Source organism: Neopsephotus bourkii, unplaced genomic scaffold (assembly GCF_033783945.1).
Source record: "Neopsephotus bourkii isolate Nb327-2 ecotype Australia unplaced genomic scaffold, CSIRO-AGI_Nbou_v1 NB_994, whole genome shotgun sequence".
In the NCBI taxonomy this organism is placed as follows: Eukaryota; Metazoa; Chordata; class Aves; order Psittaciformes; family Psittacidae; genus Neopsephotus; species Neopsephotus bourkii.
Genome location: NW_026901486.1, coordinates 2,839,638 through 2,853,041, shown reverse-complemented (window position 1 = coordinate 2,853,041; position 13,404 = coordinate 2,839,638). Strand labels below are relative to the sequence as shown.

The 13,404-nt window shown below is 40.6% G+C and overlaps 1 protein-coding gene across 1 annotated transcript; it reads left to right on the top strand.

Moving 5' to 3' along the window:
- The first annotated feature begins 2,234 nt into the window (after nucleotides 1–2,234).
- On the top strand, nucleotides 2,235–12,895 carry LOC133215690 (uncharacterized). The gene is made up of 10 exons (XM_061359843.1): nucleotides 2,235–2,371; nucleotides 2,511–2,633; nucleotides 3,956–4,084; nucleotides 5,771–5,872; nucleotides 6,606–6,725; nucleotides 9,224–9,373; nucleotides 10,430–10,567; nucleotides 11,258–11,374; nucleotides 12,353–12,457; nucleotides 12,813–12,895. Exons 1-10 carry the CDS (start codon nucleotides 2,235–2,237, stop codon nucleotides 12,817–12,819), a joined length of 1,128 nt encoding a protein of 375 aa, XP_061215827.1. The 3' UTR covers nucleotides 12,820–12,895.
- The last annotated feature ends 509 nt before the right edge of the window (nucleotides 12,896–13,404 follow it).

The window sequence follows — 13,404 nt, the reverse complement described above, 5'->3', positions numbered from 1 at the left end:
AGCTTTAGTCTGCTGATTTCTTGTGCTGTGGACTTGTTTTTGCAGAAATCTACTTTGAAATAATTGGAAGATTTCATTTCAGTGGAACTTTACTTTTACTCGTCTTATTTCTTTTGCCAGTATAACAGTGTGAGAAAGTAACAGCCATAAATGTATACTACGCTTGCATCTTTTAATGGTAGTGCTCTATACACAGAAGTGCCTCTTGAAACATAGTAATAATTACCAAAACCAAATTATGATTTATGCTAATAATAGTGCTTGGCTTAAATTCCTTAAAACAATCATTTTTCCCCCAAGTTTAAATTCTCAATATGATCTGGCATGCCTCCAAAGTTTGTAAGCTTCTTCAAGGCTGTGTTAAAAACCCACCTTGTTAAAAGTCCATATTCATAGAGACAGCAGAGGGAGGAACTGTGACCTCTCCCTGCAGAGTAATGTGATAAATATCTTGAATAAATCACTGAATATGAAAATAATACAGTATAAAAATAGACATTTATCTTCATGGTAGTTTCAGATCATCATCTAAAGAACCACATATACATATAGGACTGTTTCTAGAGAAAATCTTTACTTGCAGTAACAAGAAATACATTTTCTTAAACATGAGAAGAGGGTTTAGAATTGGTCTTTTTATAGCACTTTCTAAGAAAAAAAAAAAAAAGAACCAAGTAATGTGATGGGGTAAAATTCTTAAAAGATTTTTATTATCAGTGATTTAGTGTTGTATTTTCAGCTGTGTATATGTTTTTCCACATCACTGACTTGTAGGTGGGCAGTGTTAGTAATCTGAAGTATGTTACATAAATGTAATGTCATTACAGTAAGACAATCTATATGTGGGTGCACAATGTCAGTATAAATACTCCATATGTGTGTATACATGTAGAGCCCAAATGTCCCCATGTGCTGCAGCTGAAGAGGTGTTTCTGAAAACATGGGCTGTGGCTGTATTATTTATTTACAGTTGTGTTATTTCTTTAATCGTAGCATTCCAGAAAGTCCTGGCAAAATGTTATCCATTGATTTTTTTTTTAGGTTAACATAGTTTGCTAAACAAAGAAAAAAAAGGCATTTTGACCAAGCACAATGTATTTTGGATCCATTAGATTAATGCAGTCCTTTACCACAAGGCTTGTCATAACTTGAAACCAAAATACCAGCTTATTATATTATTTCTTCAGTCTATTTTTATTGTGTTGAAACTTGGTCAACTGCAGCTATGTACCATTCCAGTCAGGCTGCACCTCAGCAAGACATAACTGACTGAAGTTCTGAGTGCCATTTCTTAAGAGATGTTGACTTTGAGGTATTTAAGGAGTTGAGGTATAGTCAAGCTTTTACATGCATTACAATAAATTTTCTTCCAAAGATGTATCACAGGGTTTGTTGTTTTATTCTTGTTTTGCTTTTTACCGGGATAGCTAGCCTGTTTTAAAACACACAGAATTATTTGGATAGCCTTTAAGGAAAAGGCTTAATGAATACTTATAGTTAATCTTAAAAGTCTCTGAAGAGCTGAATAAAAATACAGTTGATTTTATGTATGACTTCTGCTTTTCATTTTAAATTTACCTTTGCCAGTTTATATAACTTCATATGGGTGGGAATCAGACTATACGTTTCAGCTGAGAACAGCTGAATACAAAGTGGGCTTAAATCCTTGTGAAGGCGCACCTGATAATGCCTTCTTTGATGAATTTTCCTACTGTAACCCGAATGCAGAGGGTGGCATAAATGGAAGGTCTGTGAAATCTGTGTATCTGAGGAAAAACAACCAAAAAAAAAAAACACCACCAACTAAGAAAGCGCAAACAGGGGAAGGGAGTGAACACCGAATGGTATAAAATCAGTAGGGGCAATGACTTTTGTCTTTTCGGGGTCTCACTAGCATACAGCAATGATGCCTCCTACATAAAACAATTCTTTTACCGTGGACAAGGGATGTTAACAAGCACAGGCTACAGGAGAACATAGTGTATGCCATTAACAGTATAAAATGCGGCCCCATTTCTCAGGGGTGTATGTTGCGGTGCCTGTACACCCCTTTCCGGAGCTGATTTACCTCAGAACATCCAGCAGACAGACCAACGTGGCCTGAGACGAAGCCTGTTCATGATCCTAACGCCCCACAGCCCCTTCCAGCCCTCACCTCAGCACACCCGCTGTCCCCACAAACAGGCAGCTTGTGCGCATGTGCAGACACCCGCCTTGGGTCAGGACTCCCGCGCATGCGCGCTGCCTCTCTCCGCGCCCCGGCGCAGCCATGTTCCGCGGCGGCGGCGCCGCTCGCCTCAGCCATGTTCGGAGGGCAGCGGGGCCTGCCGCGCCAGGGAGGCGGCGGAGAGCAGCCAGGCGGGCTGCGCAGGTAGGAGCCACCGCGGAGAGACGGGGCGGCCGGGGTCTGGTGGGTGTTGGTCTCTTAGGGCGTCTGTAGCACTGTGGGGAAGGCTGTTGTGGGGGTAGGCCGCAGGGTGCGCTTCTTCCGCCTTCCCCCCACGCTTCAGCCTCGTCCTCTTCGGTACCCGCTTGTCGTCCTCTACCAAAGATCTTCTCCTGGGCCCCGCGGGCAGGCGGCCTCAGTGGAGGAGCCTCCTTGTAGAGCCTCCTTTGGTCTTTGCTGGCAGCGGGTAGGGAGCTGGGTTCGGAGTGTACTGCAGGCCGCAGCCCAGGCATCGGTGTGTGCACCTCGATTAGATGCCCTGAGTCCGGCTGGGGGTCTCTGGGGCTGCTTTTTTGGGTGACCCTGAAGCGGGCGGGTTGGAGTACTTCTTAAAAGGGATAATTTTCGGCTCGCATTTTTCTCTAGGTTTTCAGTGTTGTGCCTAAGGCACAGTAAGTATTGTGTGTTTCCCCCCATTCCCCTTTTCTTTCAAGTCTCTGAATTGAGCGATTACTGTTGAGGGTGGTTAGAGAAGGGTTTTTATCCAGTGACTTAAGTTTTGCAGAAACCAAATGTGTTGAAAGTGCCCCATTGCCTAGGTCCGTGATTGGAAGTGAGCTATTTGTGCTGCGTGTTTGCAACTTTGAGCTCACTGTCTGTCCGTACCAGGAAACTTCGGCAGCCAGTCAGGGTGAAGGAGGAAGGGAAAGAAAACATAAGTTGTAAATGCAAGATTAAAATAACCAAAACCTTCCTTCTCTCTCACTTGTTGACTTAAAACCTGCAGAGATCTTGTATACACAGAGCAGTGTGTTCACTTGCACTGAAGGAACAGCAGTATGTTTGCTTTGTGGTCTGTAATACAGGATTATACTCTCAGGCAGGCAGAGGTGGACCTGCAGGTATGGTCCATAGCCCAGAAACCAGGTCTGATGTTAGTAGGTGCTGTGACAGTGCTGTGTTTAGTAACCTGTCATTTAAAATGTCAGAGCTCCTCCTCAGTTGCTCCAGATCTGAGGAGAAAAATGAAGATATCTCTTATTAATTTTAAAGCAATCTCTGGTTGTCCTTCCAGCATGTTGCAAGCAGCCCTAGTCTAGCTCCTTCTCCCATGCTTACTTGCGTATAAAAGTGTTCCACATAACTGCTTGACCTACTTCTTAGGCGTGCTGATTTTGTTTCACCACTTCTGCAAGTTAAGTACTGGATAGAATGGTATATAACTGTCAAATAATGTGTTGCTGACAGATAACATTCTGTGAGTGTTGATGTGACAGCAGTTCCATAAACAGTGTTGGCAGCCCTCTGTTGGTTTTTTCTCTTTTCCGTTTGCAAATTACCTCAATACTAATGGTTTATTTAAAAGTTTCATTAGGCAAAGACATTTGCATTAGGCAAAGACAAAACTGCATTGTCTGACACCTCTGGTAAGTTAGTATTGCTCAGATAAGGTGGCACAAATCACGTATTTGCATGCCAAATCAGCATTTTTAAAATACACCATGGTACCCAGATTGTCCGTATCTGTTTTGCATAAACAGTGTTCAGTAACTTGGATTTCTGATGAAAATTCTTGGTTTCTAGTTCTGTGCAACCACACTGCTGGCGTCAAGAACAGGAATGTAGGAGCTGGAATGATTCAGATTCTTTGGTGTTGGATGAATATCAATGTAGACATTTAGACCAGTGGTTGGAGAGGTAAGGAATAAATGTGAAATTTGTTTAAACCTTCTCTTTGCTGGGCTCTTCTCTCTAGGAATCCAGCAAAACCTTGGATATAATTGAAGGCTTTCTAATAACACAGTAGCACAGTTAGAAAATTATTATCTGCATTATGCAGGAGTCGGTGTCTCTGCCCATGGCAGGGGGGTTGGAACTAGATGATCTTAAGGTGCTTTCCAACACTAACTATTCTATGATTCTGTAATACAGTTTGGCTAATTGAAATATATGCCATAATATTAGGAAGTATTCCATATGAATGAGAGAAATTGCATATTCCGAGGCTGTGGTTTAAGCCTTAATTGCTGGTCTTCAGTGTTAGTATAAAATGTCCATTGAACCACTCTGCTGTTGCACTTCTACACTTTGCTTACTCATCTTTATGTGTAAATGTGGGTATACCATGGTGTTTGTCTCTTTACTTCACAGTGCACTTGGTATATTCAACTGTACTACAGTTTTAGTAGATACTTTTTTTTTCGGATAGTCCAAGGTTGAGAAGTTGTGAGTGCTTGGATATGTGCAGAAAACTGTGGTAGAACGTAAGTTAGAAGAGGTGAAATGTTTTAGTGAGGGCACAAGAAAACTTTTTTAATATGATTTATACATCTCTGTGTGTTACCCTGAATGAAGGTGATTGTCATTTCTGATGGCAAGTTTAATATTGCTTTAGCTAATGAATCTATTGAAGAGCTTACAAAAGCCCTTGTATTCAGGAGTGTTTTCAGTGTTATTGTTGTCATTAAAAAATACTAACACTGTGTTATGATTGTGAGTCAAACTGGATGTGCCAGCAGCATTTTGTGTTTCTTTCTGCTAAGTGGATATGTTCCTTCTTAGTATGGAATCTGTTCTGTGTTAAAATGACATTGACAGCATTGGATGATAGTTTCATTTGTTGGTGTGAAACTGTTTAGGGAATGTAAGATTGTAAGCTAAATCTACTTCTGTATTACTTACAGAATATTGAGGCACTGGCACTGAAAGAAGTGGACAGACTGAAAGAAGTTTTCAGTGCTTCACAATATTATAGCATTGTACAGCTGTCACTTACTACGTTTTTAAATTAATGAAGAACCTGGCAGTTCTCCACTCGGAGAATGTCAGTGATCCAGCTGATTAGTTAAGAGCTTCCTGGCTCCATCTTTGGCTTTACGCAACAGTTTACGTTCTTCAAATGATTGTGTTGGGATATGATGGTGTCTGGCAAAATCTGAGTTCTGCTCATGTGATGGGCATTTCTGTGTTTCTTGAGCATCAAATCATCAACCTTGTCCTTTACAAAGTCTTTTGCTAATGGGAGAGAGCAGTAACTAGACTTACTTGACCTCAAGTAGTTTCATGACTTGTGCTCTTTGGGGAGGTCCTCAAGCAGTAGGGAGAAGGGTTTGCATTAACTGAGCTTGAGTATATTAGGAGATAGTCAGGTCTGTGTTCTGACAGGAGATTCATGATCATTTTCTTTACCTGCAAAGTAAAACTGATAATCTTGCATCACAACACTGAAAGGTTTTAATTTTTTTTACTTTGAACTGAAATAGAGTAGGGGCATGCCCAGGGTTTTACAGCTGTGGAACTGGTTTTGTCCACAACTGAAGTTTCTGCTCATTAAGTATGTTGCAAGCAACAAATGTTCATATTCAGTTCTCCATTATTTTCCAGCTCTACAACACCAGAACATTCAAGGACTTTCTCTTGTCCTGACTGGGAAGACGGAATTGAAGAAGGCAAAGCTGTGAAAACATCAAATAAAAAAGTGACAAAGTGGGTATTGGACAATTATTAACTCTTGCTGTGTTGGTTTTAGCAATAGCCATCTGGTGATCTCTGACTACTTTGCATGCATTAATGAGGACTTGAAAAACAGCCAGGTGGTTTGATTTCAAGCCTGCAGGAACCCTAAGGAGACAGTAGTACTGAGAAGTCTTATCTCAAAAGCTACTTATTTGATCATTTAGATTCTCTTCTTTTTCAGCTTAGGTTGCCTATTCATTACAACTTTCCATAACAGAAAATAGTGTAATAGTGAAAGGACAAATGAAAACCAGCCACTGAAGCTAGGAGAGAGAAGTAGCTGTTAGATCTTTCAAGCTTGCCTCCTTTATATTATCCATCTTAGTTTTATTGAGTTTAAGCTTTTTCATATTTGTATTAGGAGGTTGTTACACATACATGCAAAAATCATGTATCTTTTGATTTGCTTGTTGTAGAATTAGCAGTAAGCTTCTAGTAAGGCAGCTCTAGCACCACTACCCTCAGATGTATGTTTACCTGTTACAAACCTGAGCAGTTTCATCAACTTGCAAAACCTAATCATGGAGTGATTAATTTGCTTAGCACAGTTTTCACTTCACTAATAAAGTAAGAGTTTTGCTTACTGTCTGTCAGAGTAAGAATAAACGCAGTTCTAGAGTATGTGTTTTTATAACTTGCTGCAAGGCTATTAAGGTTCTTTTCAACTTAATTCTAATTTTTTGCTTTTAAATTCTGTTTCAAGTGATTCTGCTAATCCAGCTGAAAGGGAAACAGATGAAGTGGTTCTGAGGAGAAGACAAAAACAGATCAATTTTGGAAAGAATACTCTTGCTTACGACAGATACATTAAAGAAGTTCCAAAGTAAGTTGCACTACATTTCGCATTTCTAAATAAACTCTTTACTTCTTCCTGCCATCTGTATAGATCAGCACACATATTCAGTGCACTTAGAATTGTATGAACAGTAAGTGATGAAAACATAATCGACTTCTATGAAAGAGAAGCCGTGTATTTTCTGCGTAAGAGCAAATTTAGATAGGGAAAATTCAAAGCTGAATGTTTCCTTTGTTTATTGCTGTTGCTAATAGCAAATATGCTTTAAATAAGTTCTGCATTTATCATCCCAGTTTCTTGTGATTGTTTTGGTAGGCCAATGCGAAGTTAATTGCTACCAAGAAATGTCAGCTTTGAATGAGGCTTGAGCAAAGCCTTGCGTTTAAGTATTGGTAAGGAAAACCAGTCTTCAGTGATTTATCAGTAACTGGCAGATCAAAACCTGTTTTTTTTCCCTTTCTCTGTCATTATACTTTGGGCTTCAGAGTCTGTGAATTGTGGCACTTTAAGCAAGATTTTTTAGCCAGCCCCCTCTGCTTACTACAGAGCTGTCAAGATTCAGAAGCTAGTCTGTACTACTGTGTGGATGTGCATTTGGGGGGGGGCAGGGGGTTGATGGGTCTCATTTGATTGGTCTGTGTGGGTTTTGTTGTTGTTTTGAGGGTTATTTTTAGAGGTGTTTTTTACATGTGGCTAGCTACATATAGTTGCTAGTTCTCTATGGATTCTACCTGTAAGAATCTGTTATGAAAACTGGCAGCTAAGTACAATGGACACTGCAAGGGTGTTGTTGAGCAAAACTTGAAAGACTAGATTTAATGACTAAAAATCAACAACAAATGCAGTAAATGATCAGATACTACATGGTATCATGGTTATATATTTAATAACACTTTCTTCAAAGAGCCTTGGCTTGCTTTGTGAATTTTAGTTTTGCTTGTCATTTTGTCATCAATGGTAGGACTGCAGCCAGTCTTAGGGTGATGCCTGGCACTTGCACAGCTTTGCTATCATCAGTTGAATCACAGGTGGAGAATAGGAAAGGGTGAGAACAGTGTTAAAAAAAAAAAACATGGGATAAACTTCAGAAAAACAAGTTGTCGGGGTGCTGTTTTAACAGGGTAGTTTATAATACTGCTCCTTAACAGGGATCTCTGTCTTGCAAAAAGTGTTATGGCTAAGAACATTGATCTGTGAAGCTGGTAAGGGACCACTTGAGACCAAAGTACTTGGTGTGATTGAAAACCTTACTGTAGTAAGCTTCCTCCCAGGCATAAAGCTGACTCCAGTATGGTAGCACTATAAACAGGATTGGTTTGTTCTGAAGAGACAGTTTAAGTGAGCTTTCTGGTGATGTTTGATGTTCAGGGTCCAGATTTGAGATAGCCTCTGAGAAACAGCACTTCCTGCCGTGGCATGATCCCAGACAGCAGCATTGTTACAGTGTCTGTCCTTTCGGTGGGAAGGGGTATCATTTGCATGTTATCCAGAGAATGGAGTGCTTTGTTTTCTATACTCCCAAGAGGCAAGTGCTGTTTAGAATTACAGCAGTCCCCATTGTGATAATGCATGGACAATGGTGAAATAAAAGTTCACTGAAGATAGTTGTGGGTTGATCCCTGCCATGAGCCAAGTACCCAAACAGCTACTTGCTCCCTCCTTCTCCCCAGTGGGACAGGAAAAGAATAGGAAGAGCAAGAGCGAGAAAAGTGATGGATTGAAATAAGGGCAGTTTAATAGGTGAAGAAATGGGGAAGGAAAAGCCAAGCAATGCAAATGCAATTACTCACTAGCTCCCACAAGCAGACTGGTGCCCTGACAGTCTGAGCAATGGCCACCTTGAAAGACACATCTTCCTCCACCCCAGTTTTTACTGCTGAGCATGACATTATCTGGTGTGGAATGTCCCTTTGGGTAATTCAAGTCAACTGTCCTAGTAGTTTCCCCTCTCAAATTTTTGTTCATCCTCAGCTTAGTAGCTGCAGAAGGGGGCAGAGCAGAATGGGAGAAAGAGAAGGCCCTGAAGCTGTGCAAGCACTGTTCAGCAGTGGCCAAAAATTAAGAGTGTTATTAGCACTGTTTTAGCCATAAATCAATACAGGGACTGCTGTGAAGGAAATTAGCTCCATCCCAGCCAGACTCAGTACAATACTAAATACAGGGAAACTAAGTTTGACTCAGGAACACTGAGGTAGAAGTAGCTGGAGGCTAGGACACTATGGAAGGAGTATGAGTTATGCTTCTTGTTTCGTATTTGTCCATGGGAAGTAGAGGTCTGCTTTTGGCAGATATCAGAGTGCTGGACTGGATGACCTTCTGGTGTGACTCTGTTATTGTTAGCTGTTGCCTGTGTTTTTGACAGTGTTCTACAGTATACACATTTCAGTTTAAAATAGGAGCATTTTATTTACAAGACCACTGATGCCTGTGTGATCTGATGGACTGAGGATTGGTTTGGGTTTTGTTGGGGTTTTTTTTAAGAATAAAAATCATGTTCTGAAATAATAAATATTGTATATTTACAGGAATCAGCGGATACCAGGAGTTCATCCTAGAACTCCCAACAAATTTAAGAAGTACAGCCGTAGGTCCTGGGACCAGCAAATCAGGCTGTGGAAGATAGCACTGCATGCCTGGGATCCTCCTACTGAAGAAACCTGGGATCTCCAGCCTGTGTGTGTATCACAGAATCACAGAATGGTTTGGGTCAGAAGGGACATTAAAGCTCATCCAGTTCCAGTCCTCTACCATAGGCAGGGACAGCTTCCATTATACCACTTTGCTCCAAGCCTCCTCCAGCCTGGCCTTGAACACTGCCAGGGATGGGGCAGCCACAGCTTCTCTGGGGACCCTGTGCCAGCACCTCAGCACTCTCATAGTGAAGAGTATTTTCCTAATATCCAATCTAAATCTACCCTCTTTCTGTTTAAAGTCATGGCTGAATTAAATTAGCATGTCTCTTACTTCACAGGAGGGCCCTGTATTTCATTTAGAGTATTGCTGACTGGGAGCAAGAGAAGCTATCAGGCTCGGAAATGGGAGTCTCCTTGAAAGCCTTGTTTTCCTGTTAGTCTTTTGAGATATTCCCATTATTTAGTCTAGATTCATCTCCCGTAAGGTGCTTTGGGGAGGAATGCATTTGGTCTGTCTGCAGTAGCACACTCCCTTCCCCTGTGGGTTTACAGTGATGAGCACAAAGCGAGAAAATATTTTACTAGAAAAGGATAGGCAGAAGCAGGAAATCAGTGATTACTGTTACCTGAACTTGATAACCTGTCTATCTTCCCTTCTACTGATGTCTGCGAACCCCCTTTCTCCTGCAATAACAGTATGTTACAGAGTTTGGAAAGTGTAAGAATATTAAGGAAAGCTTTCCGTGTTCTCTCTACAGGAGAGTGGCAACTGTGTTCAAGATGGAAATTGGGGGATTTCTTACCTTTTGGAACTATGAATTTCTGTAACAAGGCTAGCTCCCCAAATTGATGCCACCTAATACTTTGCAAGATTTAGACTATTACATGGGGAGAAAAAGAGTGAATGGAATTCTATTAGCTCTGTAACCTTGTTGTGTAAATAGTTTTAGCTGTGGGGTAGTTGACCTGTGGTAGAAATTGAAGTTGTTTGCACCGTTTGGATGTCATATGAGTTGAACTGTTAATTATTATTGCAGCTTAAACTGCATGTCAGATGGCTGGTATTTAAAATCCTTTCTTTTTTTTCTTTGATTTTAGTAGTACAGAACCCTCAGGTAATTCCCAGGAATGGTTCTGCAAGGATCAGGATATTTCTGGCTCCTTTGTTTTTGATGAAAAGCAGAAGAAAAATGAGTGTGAAGATGAGTGCAGACAGACTGACTACACACCAGGGAGGTATGAGAGAGAACTTCTATGGTTAACTTACTGAATGGTTGAATACGTGTTGATGCTGTCAGTTATTTGTAGGAAGTGTTTAATGAGAGGACAGTTAATGGTCAACTTCAGGGTTTGGCACTTTTGCTGTGGAATGTAAGCCATCGCTGGTACAGAGCATTGAATGAGGAAGAATTAGGGGCATTGCAGAATTGCATGATAAACAGCAGAAAACAGCAGTTGTTTTTCAGCTCCTCTGTTCATACAACGGAGTGCTGAGGTTTCTCTAAGCACTATTGGCAAGTGCTGAAAGTAGGAAACCTTTCTCAGAAGCAAGAGTCACCATACTCAGTTAACAGTATTACACCTATCCACAGAACAGTGAGGAGACTGACAGTGAAGCACCTCACACGCTTCCCTGTTCACTGAGATATCTTGATCCGGGGGCATGTTTGTGGAGTTGAAATGGTCTCTGATTCAAAGTTTCTTCTGTGGTTGTGACTGAGTTTGGTTTCCAAAATACAGTGATGTGGTTACCAGAATTTGAGCCATTTTCTTTATTTCTCTGCTATGACTGAAGAATCATACCTCAAAAAAAGTCTTCCTGTGTAGCACGTGCCATTATTTTGCAGAATACTGATAAGCCCTGATAAGCAGAACACTGATAGACACACAGATTGTTTTGTGTGTAAAATCTGTCTTTTCTCATAGTCCCTGTTCTCCAGGTTCTTCTCCTGTATGGAAACGCAGAAAAAGAAACAATTCTGACTCCTCCGTGATTTCAAAGAGCAAAAACCATTATGTGCAGATGTACCACACACTGGGAAGGTATGAAATGATTCTCCATATGGAGAATGATACCATGAACTGAATTTTGGAATATGATTCGTATTTATCCCTCAAATTATTAATAGCTTTAACTGTATCTAAATGTGCATGTAATTTAATGAGGAAGGGATATCATACCAGAATTGTGTTATATGATGGCAAATACTTACAGTGGTCCCTTGCAAAAGTGAAGATACTGGAGTGTCAGAAGACACAACATAGGTAATTCTGGGTGTGTAGGTTTAGGCAATACTAATGTATTGGTTTTGATTTCTCACAAAATCTAGTTTCTGCTTCAGAGGCTGTAATTCTTGACATTGTTAGGGATCTGCAAGTTATTTCTCATACCTCATCCATGCACTGCATTCTGCTTTGCATGCACTGCATTCTGCTTTTTGGCAGACAGAGTGTGTACAAGTCGATGAACATTACAATAAGGGAATGGAGCCCAGTGTGCCCTCAGAAGTTGGTCAGCAAATACTGAGACTCACTACCTATTGCCATGTTATGTTTGCTACAGTTGTTACAGAGAATATGTATCTGTGAAGGGATGTGAAAGAAGCTTTGTGTATGTTTAAGCTTTTCTTTGCCTTATGAAAGATATTATGGAAGAAAATACTTGTTAGAACAACAAGAAGTTGGTCACCCAGCCTGGGACTGGATCAAAGTGACGTTAATGTTCAAAAATTGGTAACAGAAGGGTCGAGTGGTTTAGGCTTCTCTTTCCTAGCTGCTGCATAGGAAATCTTTCTATAATTGAGAAATGATAGGTTGTTTGGAGGAAAGCATGGCTTAACTCTATACAGTTTTGTCAGCTCTGCTTTTCCAAGGGAACGGTGATTGAAAGGTTTTCACACTAGTCTGAGTAAAAATGTTTATAGAGGTGTATTTTTCTTTCTCTGCTTACCCCGCTTCAGAAGAATTAAGAGGAACTGTTACAGAGGTCTATGGTTTCAGACCTTTTCACTTTCTTTTTAGTCTTACTGAATCAGGAGATCAGGAGGCTCTTTCAAAGTGCTCAGAGTGGGAAGCTTTTGGTGAACACGATGAAGTAATGACAGTACAACATGGTATTGAAATAAGGTAAATACTGTTATGATTGTGACTTTCCTTTTATTGCTTATGCTGTGAATGTCCTGTCCTTTGCTTTTTTTATCTTTTTCTTTCACTGTTTAATACTACTTTTTCCCCTTACATTTCCTCTAACATGTGGTATCTCTGGTTATTTTTGTTGAGTTTACTTGGCTTTTTCCAGTCCAACTCCATCTATTGCTTCCTGCCAATTCTGCCGTTAAGTAATGCTGGAAGATGAAGAGCCCCTTTCACCCTCTCTGTTGCATGGAAAGCAATGGCATTTCACAGAATTGGTCCCTATTGTTTTTAGTGGCCTCTCACTTCCTCAGCCTAGGAGCTAAAAGCTTCCTCTCTGTCTCCCTAGAGATTAAGTTGTTTTGTAGCTGACCACAATGACAGTTATTTGTCTTCATGCAGTGACCCAATTCCAGCCAGCTGTTCTTCAGGATGGAGCAATCAGAAACAGAAAAATCCCAACTTTTTTCTGCCTGACAGCAAAACTTGGAGAGATACAGACTGCAGGCTTGAGAGGTATAAAATGCAGCTCATCAATGGGGGGCTTTTTTTGCATATGAAGGTTAGAAGCATAGTTGCATTATTGCTGTATTTCAATCCAAGATTTTAGTATAAAGGTATGTATTTTTCCCCTATGTTGCTTACGGATCTGTTGGCTAATGTTTATATGTTGCATGCTAAAATTCTGTCACATTCTCACACTGCAGTCTGTATTAGTGTAAATAGAGGTTGCAGCTGTATTTAGTATAAAAAGGTTGCCATAAGAAAGTCACTCAGTCTCGGGGGGTTTTTATATCTGTAGGCTTAAACTTTGTAGCGGCTTGTTGGAAGGACATCAGTCAGAATACCCTGAAAGGGGATGGGGACGTGCTGGAGAGAGAATAATGAGGAAGAACATTTAAATACCAAGGTGAGTTCAAGCTGACTACTTATTTTACCTT